The following is a 17,188-nucleotide window of genomic DNA, read 5'->3' on the forward strand; positions in this document are numbered from 1 at the left end:
AAAGGTCAGGCCACACTGGAGGTTATGCAGAAAGGGGGAGGGGGGGGGGGGGCAGTCACGACACAGCAGGGCACACACAAGCAGAACAACACACACAGACAAGCAAACCTGTGCGCACACACACAAAGAGGTGCACACACACAGAGAGACAGACACACACACACTCAGTATCACTCTCCCTTTCTCAAAACCCAACAAGAACATTATGTTTTGTCCCATATTATTTTATTTTGTGCTGTTATGCTAACACAATGACAACCCGTGGCAATGTAAAAACAAATCTCATTTTTTCATTTGACTAATCCAAGAATAGCCTTGGATTCTACATTTTAAAAATAGGCCGACCATGATGACGATGATGAGGATGACGCAAAATGGCCGCTGCCCAAGGCAGTCGGGGGCGAAGTGTCCTTGATGTCTGTCAGAAGCCTGACCTATGAGCTGCTCCGAAGGCAACGTTCTAAGGCCAAACAAACACATAAGTAGGGATGTGACGATTATTGTCACGGTCGTGATAATGGACGGACCAAGGCGCAGCGTGTGTTGAGTTCCACATCTTTATTTGCAGTGAAAACTTAAACAAAAAACCTACAACGAACGTGAACTACGTGGTGCTGCATGCACTCACACAAAACAATATCACACAAAACAATATCACACAAACGCAGGTGGGAAAAAGGGCTACATAAATATGATCCCCAATCAGAGGCAACGATTACCAGCTGCCTCTAATTGGGAACCATACAAACCACCAACATAGAAATACAAACGCTAGAAACCCCCCTAGTCACACTCTGACCTATACACCATAGAGAACCCAGAGGGCTCTCTATGGTCAGGGAGTGACAATTATTGAATTTTGCTCGTAAAATTATTCCCAACTTTACCCTCTTCATGTGAAAATGAAAAACTTATATTGGGTGAATCTACTTGAAAATAAAGTTGAATCCTACAATGAACGCAATAAAATTATTATGATGATTTAATTATTTTGTTCAGTTCTTACAGTAAGTGCATTCATCTTAAGATAGCTAGGTGAGACAACCACATATCACAGTCATAGAAGGTACATTTTTCTCAACACAGAAGAATACGATTATATAGACATAAGTACTAGGACGGCCCCGGCTTCCTCCCAACTATGGAAAAAACAAGAATCTATTAGGCACAGATCCAGTCCTCAAGGGCCCCAGTCCTGCTGATTTCATATATACTTTTTACATCAACTAGAAACTGACTTACACACAGGCAGACAGCAAAAATACTCAGAAACTTGAGGGCCTGAGTTGTGCACTTCTGAGGTAGAGAGAGAGGAAGAGAGAGAGGAAGAGAGAGAGAGAGAGAGAGAGAGAGAGAGAGAGAGAGAGTGAGTACAGGATAGAAAGAGACCAAGACAGAGAGACAGGGAAAGAGAGAGATAGGGAGAGAGAGAGAGAGTACAGGATAGACAGAGACCAGGAGAGAGAGATGGGGAGAGAGAGAGACAGGATAGACAGAGACCAAGAGAGAGAGACAGGGAAAGAGAGAGAGAGAGAGAGAGAGAGAGAGAGAGAGAGACAGGGAAAGAGAGAGATAGGGAGAGAGAGAGAGACAGGGAAAGAGAGAGATAGAGAGAGAGAGAGAGAGAGAGAGAGAGAGAGAGAGAGAGAGAGAGGGAAAGACAGGATAGACAGAGACCAAGCGAGAGAGACAGGGAAAGAGAGAGATAGGGAGAGAGAGAGAGACAGGGAAAGAGAGAGATAGGGAGAGAGAGAGAGAGAGAGAGAGAGAGAGAGAGAGAAGTACAGGATAGACAGGGAAAGAGAGAGATAGGGAGAGAGAGAGAGACAGGGAAAGTGAGAGACAGGGAGAGAGAGAAAAAGAGAGAGACATATACTGGCTTATGGTTCCTGTTCAAGCTGCACCTTGTGCTCCGTTGACAAATCGATGAGGAGAGTCAACAAGCGACGGAGAGTGCCAGCTGAGTCTGAGCCGACGGGGCGGTTTCTTCTATCTACCATTGTCGTGCAGCGATGATAGGAGGATCTGAGGGAGGCTGTCGCTGTGACCTCTCACCCCTGTCCCTAGTGCCGCACGTGGAATGCACCCTGTGTGTAAACTGAACACACACGCTTTGCACCTATGCCATTTCACCTGTCTCACAGAGCAAAAGGAGGGACGGCTCTCTCGGCATCAGAAGAGGTCTGAGAATGAATTTGTGTTTATGTATGTTCATGTATGTTCATGTATGTTCATGTATGTTCATGTATGTTTATGTATGTATGTTCATGTATGTTCATGTATGTTCATGTATGTTCATGTATGTTTATGTTATGTATGTTCATGTATGTATGTTCATGCATGTTATGTATGTTATGTATGTTCATGTATGTTTATGTATGTATGTTCATGTATGTTATGTATGTTCATGTATGTTCATGTATGTTTATGTATGTTATGTATGTTCATGTATGTTCATGTATGTATGTTCATGTATGTTATGTATGTTATGTATGTTCATGCATGTTATGTATGTTATGTATGTTATGTATGTTCATGTATGTTATGTATGTATGTTCATGTATGTTATGTATGTTCATGTATGTTCATGTATGTTATGTATGTTATGTATGTTCATGTATGTTTATGTATGTATGTTCATGTATGTTATGTATGTTCATGTATGTTTATGTATGTATGTTCATGTATGTTATGTATGTTATGTATGTTCATGTATGTATGTTCATGTATGTTATGTATGTTATGTATGTTCATGTATGTTTATGTATGTATGTTCATGTATGTTATGTATGTTCATGTATGTTCATGTATGTTTATGTATGTATGTTCATGTATGTTATGTATGTTATGTATGTTCATGTATGTTTATGTATGTATGTTCATGTATGTTATGTATGTATGTTCATGTATGTTATGTATGTTATGTATGTTCATGTATGTTTATGTATGTATGTTCATGTATATTCATGTATGTTTATGTATGTATGTTCATGTATGTTCATGTATGTTATGTATGTTCATGTATGTTTATGTATGTATGTTCATGTATGTTCATGTATGTGAAGAGTTTATGTCCCTACAGGTACTTTCATGGATAGATGAACAAAGGATGTGTGTGTGTTTTATTGTGTTGTTTTGTTGTGTGTGTGTGTCCGTCTGTTTTCCTCTCCTTGGGGTCGGTCCAAAAGCACAGTAAATCTAGTGTGTGTCTGTGTGGATTGAGGGAGGATAGAGCTGTTCTGTGTGTGATTGCCCTTGTGACTCATTGTGCACGCCTGATCCTCTCTGACTGACTAACACAGGCACATGACACACACACACACACACACGGGTACATGGGCTGGGAGGACAACACATGACTTAACCACTGTTGACACTGGTGAGAACTGTCAGCTGTTGCTAAATTGATCAATGTTATTATATTGCCTTGTCAGGTATTGGTCCACCAATACCTGACAAGGCAAACCATAAGAGTTCTAGCCTTCTAGTCATAACTATCATAGATTTCTCTATAGAACATGATTGGAATAAATTTCACTCAAATGTACATCTTGAGAAGCAAGACAATAAAGTACTGACTTTTAAAATGAAGTTTGACAAAAATAAATGATCAAGAATACAACACTTCCTGTTTCCTACTTTCAAAAACCTCTAAAATGTCTTAGCATATCTAAAAATCGATTATTTCGACCAAGGATCGGCATAGCTGCCTCACCACTAGTGGCTTCATTTCGTTAAATCATCGGATAGAACAGCCCACACACTGTCAACATAAACAAGTGTGTTCTTTCTATCACGAGTGGTCTGTCATATTTACCATCATTCTTGTGATGTTTGGCAGAACTGTTGTTTTGGCCTTATGCAACTCTCATGGTTGCCTGTCACAATGTAACCCTTTCTATTTATCTCCATCAGCCTGACTATGTTTTTCCCAATCTTTTTTTTATTACCATGAGTTTTCTGAAAGACGATATTACAATGAAAGCAGTGCATGCACAGTGATAACAAAAAGCAGAGATATTTGTCTTATGATGGTATCAAAAACTCTTACAGTTAGTGCATACATCCTGGTGCCATTTCAGGTATCTAGGCAGAGTCTGTCTCTGCTAAGATTCTGTCAACCACCGAGCTCAGGGAACACCAGAGAAAGAGATCGATCAGAGCATCACTGGATAACTCACCAGGGTTAAGATGTCCAATTCTTCTCCATTGTCACCCGAGTGTCACATTACAATAAGCCATTTTCTGCAAACACTGACTGGTGAGAACAAATTGTGAGATGCTGCATCCAACAAGAAGAACGAAAGGCAGAGAGATAGACTCTAGGGGCTGAGAGAGACAAAACACTTGTTTTCAGATTGAGCCTATGTCAACTCATTAGTACTTTAGTGAGTCCTTTTTTTCTGTTCACCTAGACACAACAACTGACTTGACTAAATAGATACAAGCATTTCACTACACCCGCAATAACACCTGCTAAATATGTGTATGTGACCAATACAATTCGATTTGATTTGAAATGTGAATAACAGATCACTATTGACAATTATTAACCTTACTATCGCAAGTCCTGAACATAGCTACATGCCTCAGGAGTGGTATGCTAGTCTACATAAAATCTCCCCCTTTCAACTGAAAAAACTGCAATATTCTAAACCAATGACTAAATAATACACAGAAATCCATCACTATCAAGACCTCCGCTGCACTCTCTCCTCATAGCAACAGTAGACAGATCTTACACATGCATCAATATTGCATGCATGTTTCCATTACTTCAGGTCTGGTTGGCACCAGCGGAGAGAGTGGGAGACAATCCCCTAGGTTCCTCCCTTGAGTTCAGACCAGAGACAGGCATTCATCTAACCTCAGAGAGACACACTCACGCACACAAACACGCACGCATACACATTTTTTGAATTTCAGTATGTCAGATATGCCATTTCTTAGCGAGATTTATTGTGAGTCAACGTACACCCACTCCTACAGACCAACTGTAAAACATAGTGCAAATTAATGATCTCCCTCTCACCCCACCCACAGAGATAAATATAGCTGAAATCTCAGACTACCAACGGTGGCCATACAGTACCACCACCAGCAACCATCCACATAGAATAGCCCTAATTTTCATACACATTACAGTCATTTGCCCCGGCGGCCATTTTTCTCTACGAGGTGCTACTCTCTCCACTCTTCATTCTGCACTGGGGCATGTTTCTCCTAAGTGAAAGTGACTGGGGGTGCATGCACGTGCAGATTTTAGATGTGAGTAGAGATCATACATGCATGCACACACCAACACACACACACACACACACACACACACACACACACACACACACACACACACACACACACACACACACACACACACACACACACACACACACACACACACACACACACACACAGCCCATGGGAGACTGAATGTAGGTCACGGGTTTCCTTCTACAAGGACAAGGAGAAAAATAAGATCGACTGTGATAGACCGACTTAGCAATAGAGGCTTTCTGAACAAACAAAAAAATGATTTCCATAGGGCACACATCAAATCATCTGGAATCCATTTCCCTGATTGGGTAGAGGGAAGAAATATTCAACCCATACTTTTGGGTGGTTTTATGTCCCCTTTAACCCCCCTAAAAGTCCTGTCTATCTTATCTCTAACCATCTCTTTCGACTATAATAGCCTGGTTTTGTGACGGCACCACTGTCCAGGAAGGCGATACACCAGGCTCTCTTTACTCCCCTCCTCTGTTAATAATATTCCTCCTCTCGAGTCAGGAGTAGAGAGGAGTGGAGAAGAGAGAGTAGCCAGGTACAGTATAGTCATCTGAAGAACCTGCCAGGGCTGGGTAATCCCTTTGCTAGAGTAGCTTTCTGGGTGATAGATTATGCTGCAGTGGATAGACAAAGAGAGGCTGAGCTGATATGGGAGGGAAAGAGATGCTGCTGCATGTAAATGATGTACCCTAACCCCTTTGTAAAATCCCCTGTTCATTTTCTACACAGGCATTGGTCAGGGCTCCACTGTAGAGGGGTCCTCTTCTATGGGGTCCTCTTATATTCTCTAGTGTTTCATTAGAGCTGCACGGTGAACTAAGTGAACTAGGACTTGACTTGAGAAAGACGATTAATAACTCCCTGGAAGTAGGGGCTGGCTGTCTTCAGGGTAAATTTCAAAACTGTGCCACTTGTTAAAAGTCAGTTGTATTGAATCAGGACACCGAGTATGATACTAGTACACAGTAGATGTCCTATAAGTAGAGCCAGGAGTTTTCCCAGGCCATGTGATCTGACCAGGAAAAACTCCTAGGCCTATAGCTAGGTCCCAGAGTTTTCTCTATGTCAGGTGCAGTCATGTTGACAGGACAACTTTCTGGCTCTAACTAGTATACACTCTTAGAAAACAAAATGCTATCTAGAACCTTAAAGGGTTATTCGGCTGTCCACATGATAACTCTTTGAAGAACCCTCTTTGGTTCCTGGTAGAACCATTTTGGTTCCAGGTAGAACCCTTTTAGGTTCCATATAGAACCCCAAAGTGTTTTACCTGGAACCAAAATTGGTTCTAACTGGAGCCAAATAAGTTTTTCTTATGGGGACAGCCAAAGAACCCTTTTGGAACCCTTTTTCTAAGTGTGTACAGCAGAGCTGCAGCCTTGGTCTGATCTTACCTTGGGAGAACACTGTGGTCCTGGGGGTGACGTCCATGTCAAGGATGGGGCCGAAGGGGAACCCCCACACCCCTGACAGGCTACAGAGGAGTCGCAGCAGCAGGGGGGGCAGCAGTGTGACGTGGCCCTCCATGTTTGACAGGCTGACCCGGGTGCAGGTGGAGCCCTGTTTTCTGTCACACACCTTGTTGCTTACACACACAAGAATGATATCCTGCTCTGCTGGGCTCAGCAGTGGTGGCTTCTAGGTCATTCTCAGTCTGGAAGGCTCACTCTACACAGAAGAAAAGCAGATGTTATCCCTCACAGAGATCCATAAGGATATAGCGCAACTTGCAACTATAGATGCCATTGTTTAGATGAGAGTGTGTGTGTGTGTGTGTGTGTGTGTGTGTGTGTGTGTGTGTGTGTGTGTGTGTGTGTGTGTGTGTGTGTGTGTGTGTGTGTGTGTGTGTGTGTGTGTGTGTGTGTGTGTGTGTGTGTGTGTGTTGATTTCCTGGGCCTGGTTGAATTTGTGCATAATCACACTGCGTCACCCCACATTAGCTTAGGAACAATTAGTACAAGATGTGTTACATAAAACACCAATTTAAAAAGTCAATGATGAAGAAGTATTGTTGTTTTCTCTCATATTCTGGCACATGGCTCCACTTCTCCACTTCCTAATTAGCAGTGTGCGTCAGGGGGCTAGGCTAGGCGGGCTAGGCTATCTGATGACTAATCTAGTGATTAGGCCCGATGCCATCAGCACAGTCTTCGCCTGGTCTCCTGCACTCACGCGCTCTGTCACTGATCAAAGGCCTCTGCCATGAATCCTGTTCTCCTCTCCTCCGCACGGTGACACAGGAGAATTCCCATAGCCTTGATCTCCCCGGCTGCCTCTCTGACAATGTTTTCACAGTAGAAGACATGATGTGGCTAATGAACTCTGTAGTAGCAACAAGGGCACTCGAACCTCTCTAAAGGATCCCACACAGAGAGAGAAAAGAGAGAGGGAGGCAACTCTTTCTGGAAGGTTGACTCTGTTGTATGTCTGTGTGTTTCTCAACTCCAGTCCTTGTGTAGGTAGGCTACCTCCAAGGTATAACTCATTCAAACGGGCTTGGTGATTAGTTGAGTTGAATGAGGTGTCCTAGTGCTAGGCTGGAACACAAACGAGCAACCTTGGGAGTATCTGAGGATCAGAGTTGAGAAACACTACTACACACGCACACAGCCTACTGTGTAAACACACCAGGGTCTCACCCATCTGCCACTATTGTGTTGATGGTGTCGCTTGTGCAAGGTGGCCAGGTGATGACGGCCTATCTGTTGTCACCGTGATGACAACATGGAAACTGCACATGGAAAGGTAAAGACATCTGCCTGAGCTGTATCACGCCTGGATCATAACACACGAACGAACGAAAGGGTCGAACAAAACAGCACGCGCAGGATTTCGCTTGAAACGCTTTGAAAAACAGTTCAAATCTGTCCCCCAAAAATTGTACATCTATTTGGAGCTCAAAATATTACATTTATTCATTGTTGACATGGAATTAAACTATTTTTAAGAGTTTTATCTGGGACAGAAGAAGTACTGGGTTGAGTGTAACTTCTTCAGCACTACTGCTGGAGGCTACTTCCACTGAGCGTTTTTAAACAGTTTCTGACAAACTGACCTCAGTTGCCTCCCTGTTCAGAAAGTACAGTTATATTGATTGATGGCCTACAGAATGTGCAAAGATATAAAATGGAGTTATAGTCTCTCTGGATATGGACATCTGTCTAATGATATACAAAATATTATCCAGTCTGATATTTCTACAGATACGCTCCAATTGTCTCTTCTCTTCCTCGCTTTAATGCACAATACCAATCAAAAGTTTGGACACGCCTAGTCATTCAAGGGTTTTTCTTTATTTTTACTATTTTCTACATTGTAGAATAATAGTGAAGACATCAAACTATGAAATATCACATATGGAATAATGTAGTAATTCTTCAAAGTAGCCACCTATTGCCTTGATGACAGCTTTGCACACTCTTGGCATTCTCTCAACCAGCTTCACCTGGAATGCTTTTCTAACTGTTTTGAAGGAGTTCCCACATATGCTGAGCACTTGTTGGCTGCTTTTCCTTCACCCTGCGGTCCAACTCATCCCAAACCATCTCAACTGGGTTAATGTTGGGTGATTGTGGAGGCCAGGTCATCTGATGCAGCACTCCATCACTCTCCTTCTTGGTCAAATAGCCCTTACACAGCCTGGAGGTGTGTTGGATCATTGTCCTTTTGAAAAACAAATGATAGTCCCACAAAGTGCAAACGAGATGGGATGGTGTATCGCTGCAGAATGCTGTGGTAGCCATGCTGGTTAATTGTGCCTTGTATTCTAAATAAATCACAGACAGTGTCACCAGCAAAGCCCCCCCCCCCCACACCATCACACCTCGTCCTCCATGCTTCATGGTGGGAACCACACATGAGGAGATCATCCGTTCACCTACTCTGCGTCTCACAAAGACACGGTGGTTGGAACCAAATATCTCAAATTTGGACTCATCAGACTAAAGGACAGATTTCCACCGGTCTAATGTCCATTGCTCCTGTTTTTTGGCTCAAGCAAGTCTCTTCTTCTTATTGATGTCCTTTAGAAGTGGTTTCTGTGCAGCCATTTGACCATGAAGGACTGATTCACACTGTCTCCTCTGAACAGTTGATGTTGAGATGCGTCTGTTACTTGAACTCTGTGAAGCATTTATTTGGACTGCAATTTCTGAGGCTGGTCCTCATGAGAGCCAGTTTCATCATAGCGCTTGATGGTTTTTGTGACTGCACTTGAAGAAACTTTCAAAGTTCTTGACATTTTCCGTATTGACTGACCTTCATGTCTTAAAGTAATGATGGATTGTCATTTATCTTTGCTTATTTGAGATGTTCTTGTCATAATATAGACTTGGTCTTTTACAAAATAGGGTTATCTTCTGTATACCACCCCTACCTTGTCACAACACCAACTGATTGGCTCAAACGCATTAAGAAGGAAAGAAATTCCACAAATTTACTTTTAACAAGGCACACCTGTTAATTGAAATGCATTCCAGATGACTACCTAATGAAGCTGGTTGAGAGAATGCACAAGAGTGTGCAAAGCTGTCATCAAGGCATAGGGTGGCTACTTTGAAGAATCTCAAATATAAAATATATTTGGATATTTTTAAAACTTTTTTGGTTACTACATGATTCCATATGTGTTATTTCATAGATTGATGTCTTCACTATTATTCTACTATGTAGAAAATACGCCATGGCATCTGGTTTGTGCTTAGTGGGACTATCATTTGTTTTTCAAAAGGACAATGACCCAACACACCTCCAGGCTGTGTAAGGGCTATTTGACCAAGAAGGAGAGTGATGGAGTGCTGCATCAGATGACCTGGCCTCCACAATCACCTGACCTCAACCCAATTGAGATGGTTTGGGATGAGTTGGACCGCAGAGTGAAGGAAAGCAGCCAACAAGTGCTCAGCATATGTGGGAACTCCTTCAAAACTGTTGGGAAAGCATTCCAGGTGAAGCTGGTTGAGAGAATGCCAAGAGTGTGCAAAGCTGTCATCAAGGCAAAAGTGTTGCTATTTTAAAGAATCTGAAATATAAAATATATTTGGATTTGTTTAACACTTTTTTGGTTACTACATTATTCCATATGTGTTATTTCATAGTTTTGATGTCTTCACTATTATTCTACAATGTAGAATAATAGTTTTGATGTCTTCACTATTATTCTACAATGTAGAATATAGTAAAATAAAGAAAAACCCTTGAATGAGTAGGTGTGTCTAAACCTTTGACTGGTACTGTAGCTATGAGAAGAAAATTTCACCATTATTCTCATTGAAAGCAAGTCTAAGACGCGGTAAATCTGTTCTATGTGCGCTATTTCTATACTTCCCAATGTTAAGTTTCGTTTTTGCTTTTACTTTTGGTTTTGTACATCAGCTTCAAACAGCTGAAAATACAATATTTTTGGTTATGGTCAATATATTTCATAGAGGTTAAGATGATACAATGATTCTCTACACAATGACTGCTTGTTTTGTCACATAAACGGAAATTAGGCAAAATATTCTAATTCTAGTAACCAGGAAACCAAGTGATTGGGTTAAGACTTACTTTTTCTGTCCCACATAGATGGGGGGAAAAGAGCTCTGCCTTTGCTCCTGTTGGATACTTGTTTGGAAAGTATGAAATAAATAACTGTAACTGAAGAGAATAATCAAATGAATAAGGATGGACGAATGAATGAAATCACCCTGTTCTAGGCAGAGACCATACCCACTCAGAGACAGCAAACATCAAATGCACCAAGGCAAAGTAGCATGAAATGGGGATTGTGTCTCAAATAATCTATCATTCTATTCTGGAGAAGTCTAAAGAACTGTATACAGAATGATTGAGATGTCTATGTCAATCTTATTTGGCTATCAAGCACATCCTTTGAACCGGATGACAATTTAACATATGACATCATTGTTAATATGCCTCTATTACTATGTTGTGAGAATGTTGTGCCAATTTATTTAGCCTTATCTGACACATTGCACCCAATAACAAATACATTGGCACAACATTCTAACAACATTACCACAACGTAGTAATTAGAGGCATACATTGATAGAGATACGTTTTTTTTTGTAAAATACCCAACTGCATAAAAAGTGTATTTTTAAAACCAAAGCCAATCCAGATAAGGGCATTAAAAGGATAGTGAATAGCCATGACGCAATGTAATTTCCTTCTTAGCGATGGAAAAGTAGCTACGCACTTACATTTTAACACTTTTAATTGGTTGATGATACACAAACATGAAGAGCATTTCACTGGATGCCCATGATGTTGATGTCATTTAAACCTTTCGTATGATATGTATTAATTTGTGGATGTACATCATCCATTTCGTCTGATATGTTACGAATTTGCAAAACGTACAATATGTTATGAATTTGCAAAACATGATATATTACAAATTCCAATTTGTTGTGGCTAATATTAGCTAGGTTTCTAGGTGGCTAACGCTAACATTAGCTAGCTGGCTAACGTTAGCTAGGCTAGGGCTTGGGGTTAGGGTTAAGGTTAGGAGTTAGGTTAAAGTGTTAAGGTTAGGGGAATGGTTAGCTAAAAAGATTAGGGTTAGGGAAGGGTAAGATAACATACTAAGTATTTGCAAAGTAGCTAAAAAGTAATAAGTAGTTGAAAAGTAGCTAATTTTCTAAAATGCTAAAGTTGTTCGTGATGCGATTCGAACACGTTCACGTTATACGACTACCCATTCACCCCGACCCACAACCCTCCTTTTTTTTTTACCTTAAGCTGAAACCGAAGAGACGCCGTCAACAGCTTCATAATATGCGTGCGAGAGAAAATAGCGTCAATTAACGCACATTGCGTAGCGTTTTCCAACTGAATTGTTATGAGAATCCATAATAAACAGTTGTATTTGTTATGTTCGCTATGAAGCCCTTGTGAATTTTTGTTCCTTTTGACTCACCTTATATATCATACAGGAGCCGACATACCTGCCGCTTGTTATGTTTTCTTTTGACTCACCTTATATATCATACAGGAGCCAACATACCTGCTGCTTGTTATGTTTTCTTTTGACTCACCTTATATATCATACAGGAGCCAACATACCTGCTGCTTGTTATGTTTTCTTTTGACTCACCTTATATATCATACAGGAGCCAACATACCTGCTGCTTGTTATGTTAGCTCATGAAGGTGAGGAAAGTTGTAGCACCCACAAACCCTAGCAGTTTATAAAGAATTTAGCTCGTCTCATTCTTTCTACATAACAGTATTTTCTCTTGAACGGAGTTCCTCGAGTTTCACACTTTTTAACTATACATGTCACCATTACAGACGTAACAACGCACAGTCCATTTTCTGGCAATTTATCCACTCACTTTACCAGCATTTCTTTGCGTAGACGCAAGAAAAATAGACTTGGTATTGGTATTTATTAGGATCCCCATTAGCAGCTGCAAAAGCATCAGCTACTCTTCCTGGGGTCCACATGAAACATAACATAATACATGGTACGGCACATTATTAGTCAAGGACTGAAATACATACATTTAAAACGTCACACATAGCCTACATATCAGTACATATACACAATATCTTGGTCTAATACATAGTACAGTGTAAATTACAATACAAGATATATAAAATGGCTGTGTCTCTTCACAGTCCCCTTTGTGCAGTAAGGTGTTCTTTTATCAGTTTTTTAAAACTGCTTTATTGCTAGTTTGAGTTACCTGCGGTGGCAGAGAGTTCCATGTAGTTATGGCTCTATTTAATACTTATTTAATACTTAATGCGTTTCCCAGACTCTGTTCTGGACCTGGGGAAGGGACCTCTGGTTACATGTCTTGTGTTGTACCGATGAGTGTCTGAACTGTGTGCCAACTGCTTGAACAGACAGTTCGGTACCTTCAACACGGTGCACAAAGACCAATAGTGATACAGTCAATCTCTCCTCAACTTTGAGCCAGGAGAGACTGACATACATGCTACTGACACTTTCCCTCCGTGTACATCTAAGTGCGATACTGTACGTGCTCTTTGTTCTGGAGCAACTGCAATTTACCTATGTCCTTCTTTGCCGCACATGACCACACAGCTCGGCAGTAGTCCAGGTGCGACAAAACTAGGGCCTGGTCGACTGGTCCTATCATGGACAGAACTCTTCCCATTTTAGCAACCATTGAGTCTATATGTTTTTACCATGACAGCTTGCTATCTAGGGTTACACCCAGCAGTTTAGTCTCCTGAACATACTCAATAGCCACATTATTCAATTATTGAAAACCCTCTGTGTTCTACTAGATATGTAACTCTCAATCCATAATAAGGCAGAGAATGCAAATCCATAACACCTACGTTTTTTTCAGCAATGGGTTATGATCAATTACATCAAAAGCTGCACTGAAGTCTAACAAAACAGCTCCCACAATCTTCTAACAATCAATTTCTTTCAGCCAATCAGTCATTTGTGTCAGCGCCGAGCATGTTGAGTTCCCTTCCCTATAAGCATGCTGAAAGTCTGTTGTTCATTTGTTTCCTGTAAAATAACGTTGTATTTGATCAAACACCATTTTTTCCAAAAGTTTGCTAAGCACTTGTAACAGGCTGATTGGTCGGCTGTTTGAACCATTAAAGGGTGATCTGCTATTCTTGGGTAGTGGAATGACCTTTGTCTCCCTCCATGTCTGAAGGCACACTCCGTCTTCTAGGCTAAGATTTAAGATGTGGCATATAGGAGTCGCAATGTATTCCGCTACCAACCTCAGTAGTTTACCATCCAGGTTGTCGGGTACCAGGTGGGTTGTCCTTATTTATAGATAGCAACCATTTTCTCACCTCTTCCACACCCACTTTGTGGAACTCAAAACTACAGTGTCTTTCAGTATTTGGTTCATTATGCATGAATATAAAGGCTCAGTATTTGTTGTTTGCATGCTTTCTAATTTGAAGTTGACGCTCGGAGTCCATCTTTTTTCTCTCATTCTCTACCATGCATTATAATTCCAGTGTGTACACTCTCGTTCACGCTCATAAAGAAAAAAAATTGGTCTTTAACCTTTTGACTTGTGTAACCATACCAAACGTAACATATCATACTAATTTGAATGTCCCGGATATACATTGATTATGTTACGTCTAGTGTATGAGACCAGGCTGGTTCTCAATATCGTAGCAATTTTGTAGGCTAAATATTTTTTATTATTTCCAAGATCAGACAAAACCATAGCTATGCTTAATTTGCATTCCGATGCCCCAATGTACACATTCCAACATAACTTCTGACGATTCTGCCACGCGTGCAAATGTTGTTCCATGTTATCACACATTTACAGATATTGATAAAACCGTGCGATGTGCTCTGTCTAAAAGAAATGTACATAGCCGAGTAAACCCAATACGCAATACACATTTCCACAATGTAACCTGTTTGACGAACACTGCAGCATTTTAAAGAACACCTAGCTGAGCGCGTTCTCATTCACCTTCACCTGTCTGCAATTTGTCCCATACCTCTTACACCACAAGGCTGAATAGGTAAACTGAACGAAATACAATATAGAGCAGTAGGCTACAGTAGAGTATCGTACAGTACAGTAAGCCTACTGTAGTTACAATGTTGTTAATCTTACCTTGCAAATGTTCTACGAAAATAGAGAATTATCTTCTGAAGAATAATTATTTGTTGAGTCCCTCCGTGGTGAAGTGGTGCGCAGATGCCAGCCTCTGCTCTGTCAAAACCAGCGGATTTTGCATTCACATGTGTATTCTAGACCGTACACCGGTGTCGCTCGCTCGCCCGCACTCTCTCTCTCTCTCTCAAAACATGCGCAAATGGTTTCAAAACAGAATTGTAATCCATGAATGCCATTGTAAACAATTCTCTCTATGCTCATGTCCTTGCTACTTCTGACATGATAACATGCAACTCGTTGGTCAAATGTGTCACCACACATAGGTCATAATGTTATTTGAATGGGTTAATAGGGTTACTTAATGTGTATGCCTGATGTCGAAAGCCTACAGCATATATAATTCTAATAGCCTCCTACGATTAAACTATATTCAAATCGATATAATAAATGTTATTATCCCTCATAGAAATGTTTGTGTGTGTGTGTGATTGATTTCTGATAGGTTAAATGATTTTACACAGGTTATACTTGAAGCGGCATTTGGCGCTCTTATGTTTTTACGTGATTTCATGAATTTCTTCATCATGATAAAGATGCACCCATATCGACTGAGCGCCACCTGTTGGGGGACAATGGGAGTTGAAGTGAGAGGGACCGTATGGATCAGGAACACACTATTTTCACGCCACTTCGATACAGCTATGACCGGAAGTGATGTTCGTTGCACGTTAGGAGAGCAGGTTCTCCTAACCTGCAAGTGCTACGAAAAAGTAAATTCCGGTTGTAGCTGATACGAACTGGTGATGCTCGTACAGTACCAGTCAAAAGTTTGGACACTCATTCAAGGTTTTTAATTTAAAAAATATATATATTTTCTACATTGTAGAATAATAGTGAAGACATCCAAACTATGAAATAACACATATGGAATCATGTAGTAACCAAAAAAAGAGTTAAAAAAATCAAAATATATTTTATATTTGAGATTCTTCAAAGTACCCCCCTTTGCCTTGATGACAGTGTAACAGTATTGCTTCCGTCCCTCTCCTCGCCCCTACCTGGGCTCAAACCAGGGACCCTCTGCACACATCGACAACAGCCACCCTCAAAGCATCGTTACCCATCGCGCCACAAAAGCCACGGCCCTTGCAGAGCAAGGGGAACAACTACTTCAAGGTCTCAGAGCGAGTGACGTCACCGATTGAAACGCTATTAGCACGCACCCCGCAAACTAGCTAGCCATTTCACATCGGTTACAACAGCTTTGCACAAGCTTGGAATTCTCTCAACCAGCTTCACAAGGTAGTCACCTGGAATGCATTTCAATTAACAGGTGTGCCTTGTTAAAAGTACATTTGTGGAATTTCTTTCCTTCTTAATGCGCTTGAGCCAATCAGTTGTGTTGTGACAAGGTAGGGGTGGTATACAGAAGATAGCCCTATTTGGTAAAATACCAAGTCCATATTATGGCAAGAACAGCGTAAATAAGCGAAGAGAAACGACAGACCATCATTACTTTAAGACATGAAGCTCAGTCAATACGCAACATTTCAAGAACTTTGAAAGTTTCTTCAAGTGCAGTCACAAAAACCATCAAGCGCTATGATGAAACTGGCTCTCATGAGGACCGCCACAGGAAAATACCCAGAGTTACCTCTGCAGCAGAGGATAAGTTCATTAGAGTTACCAGCCGCAGAAATTGCAGCCCAAATAAATGCTTCACAGAGTTCAAGTAACAGACACATCTCAACATCAACTGTTCAGAGGAGACAGCGTGAATCAGGCCTTCATGGTTGAATCGCTGCAAAGAAACCACTACTAAAGGAAATCTGTCCTTTAGTCTGATGACTCCAAATTTGAGATATTTGGTTCCACCCGCCGTGTCTTTGTGAGACAGTGTAGGTGAACGGATGATCTCCGCATGTGTGTGTAACATTTGTTAAAGCACTTTGTGAATTTCACCAGGTTCATATGTGAATATGGCATGTTGATTTGGTATTATGCATGCCTGCATCCTGGGAATAGGGGAGTGTGTACTTATCTTTTGCCCTGCGTGCTCGTGCTCAAATCATTTTGATGCACTATGAGAGGTAGGCACTCTTTTTCTGTCATCTTCAGAAAAGTTTGATTCCTTTAAGAACAAAGTCATACACACAGTGTTTTTGACTGGTACTGTATGTATCAAGCATCTCAGTTTTGGAGTGCTGGTTTAGGATCAGCTCCCCCATCCATGAAATTTTATTCATTCTGATCAAATGGAAAAACTGATCATAAATCAGCTCTCCTACTTTGAGAAGCTTGATACA

The 17,188-nt window shown here is 41.0% G+C and overlaps 1 protein-coding gene across 3 annotated transcripts in view; it reads right to left on the reverse strand.

Annotated features, from left to right (window-relative positions):
• Positions 1-15,176, reverse strand: part of sema4gb (sema domain, immunoglobulin domain (Ig), transmembrane domain (TM) and short cytoplasmic domain, (semaphorin) 4Gb) — a 32,106-nt gene extending 16,930 nt beyond the window's left edge. The window contains exons 1-2 of one of the 3 annotated variants that reach the window (XM_014159034.2): positions 14,880-15,173; positions 6,681-6,954 (exon numbers count right to left, since the gene is read on the reverse strand). In XM_014159034.2, coding sequence (XP_014014509.1) covers positions 6,681-6,813 — 133 coding nt within the window. In that variant the 5' untranslated portion in view covers positions 6,814-6,954; positions 14,880-15,173. Of the gene's footprint in view, positions 1-6,680; positions 6,955-10,833; positions 11,662-14,879 lie in introns of those variants that run through there. The other 2 variants (XM_014159040.2, XM_014159033.2) reach the window with 2 other exon arrangements.
• Positions 15,177-17,188: the final 2,012 nt, after the last annotated feature.

This window comes from Salmo salar, chromosome ssa19 (assembly GCF_905237065.1).
Source record: "Salmo salar chromosome ssa19, Ssal_v3.1, whole genome shotgun sequence".
NCBI classification, from domain to species: Eukaryota; Metazoa; Chordata; class Actinopteri; order Salmoniformes; family Salmonidae; genus Salmo; species Salmo salar.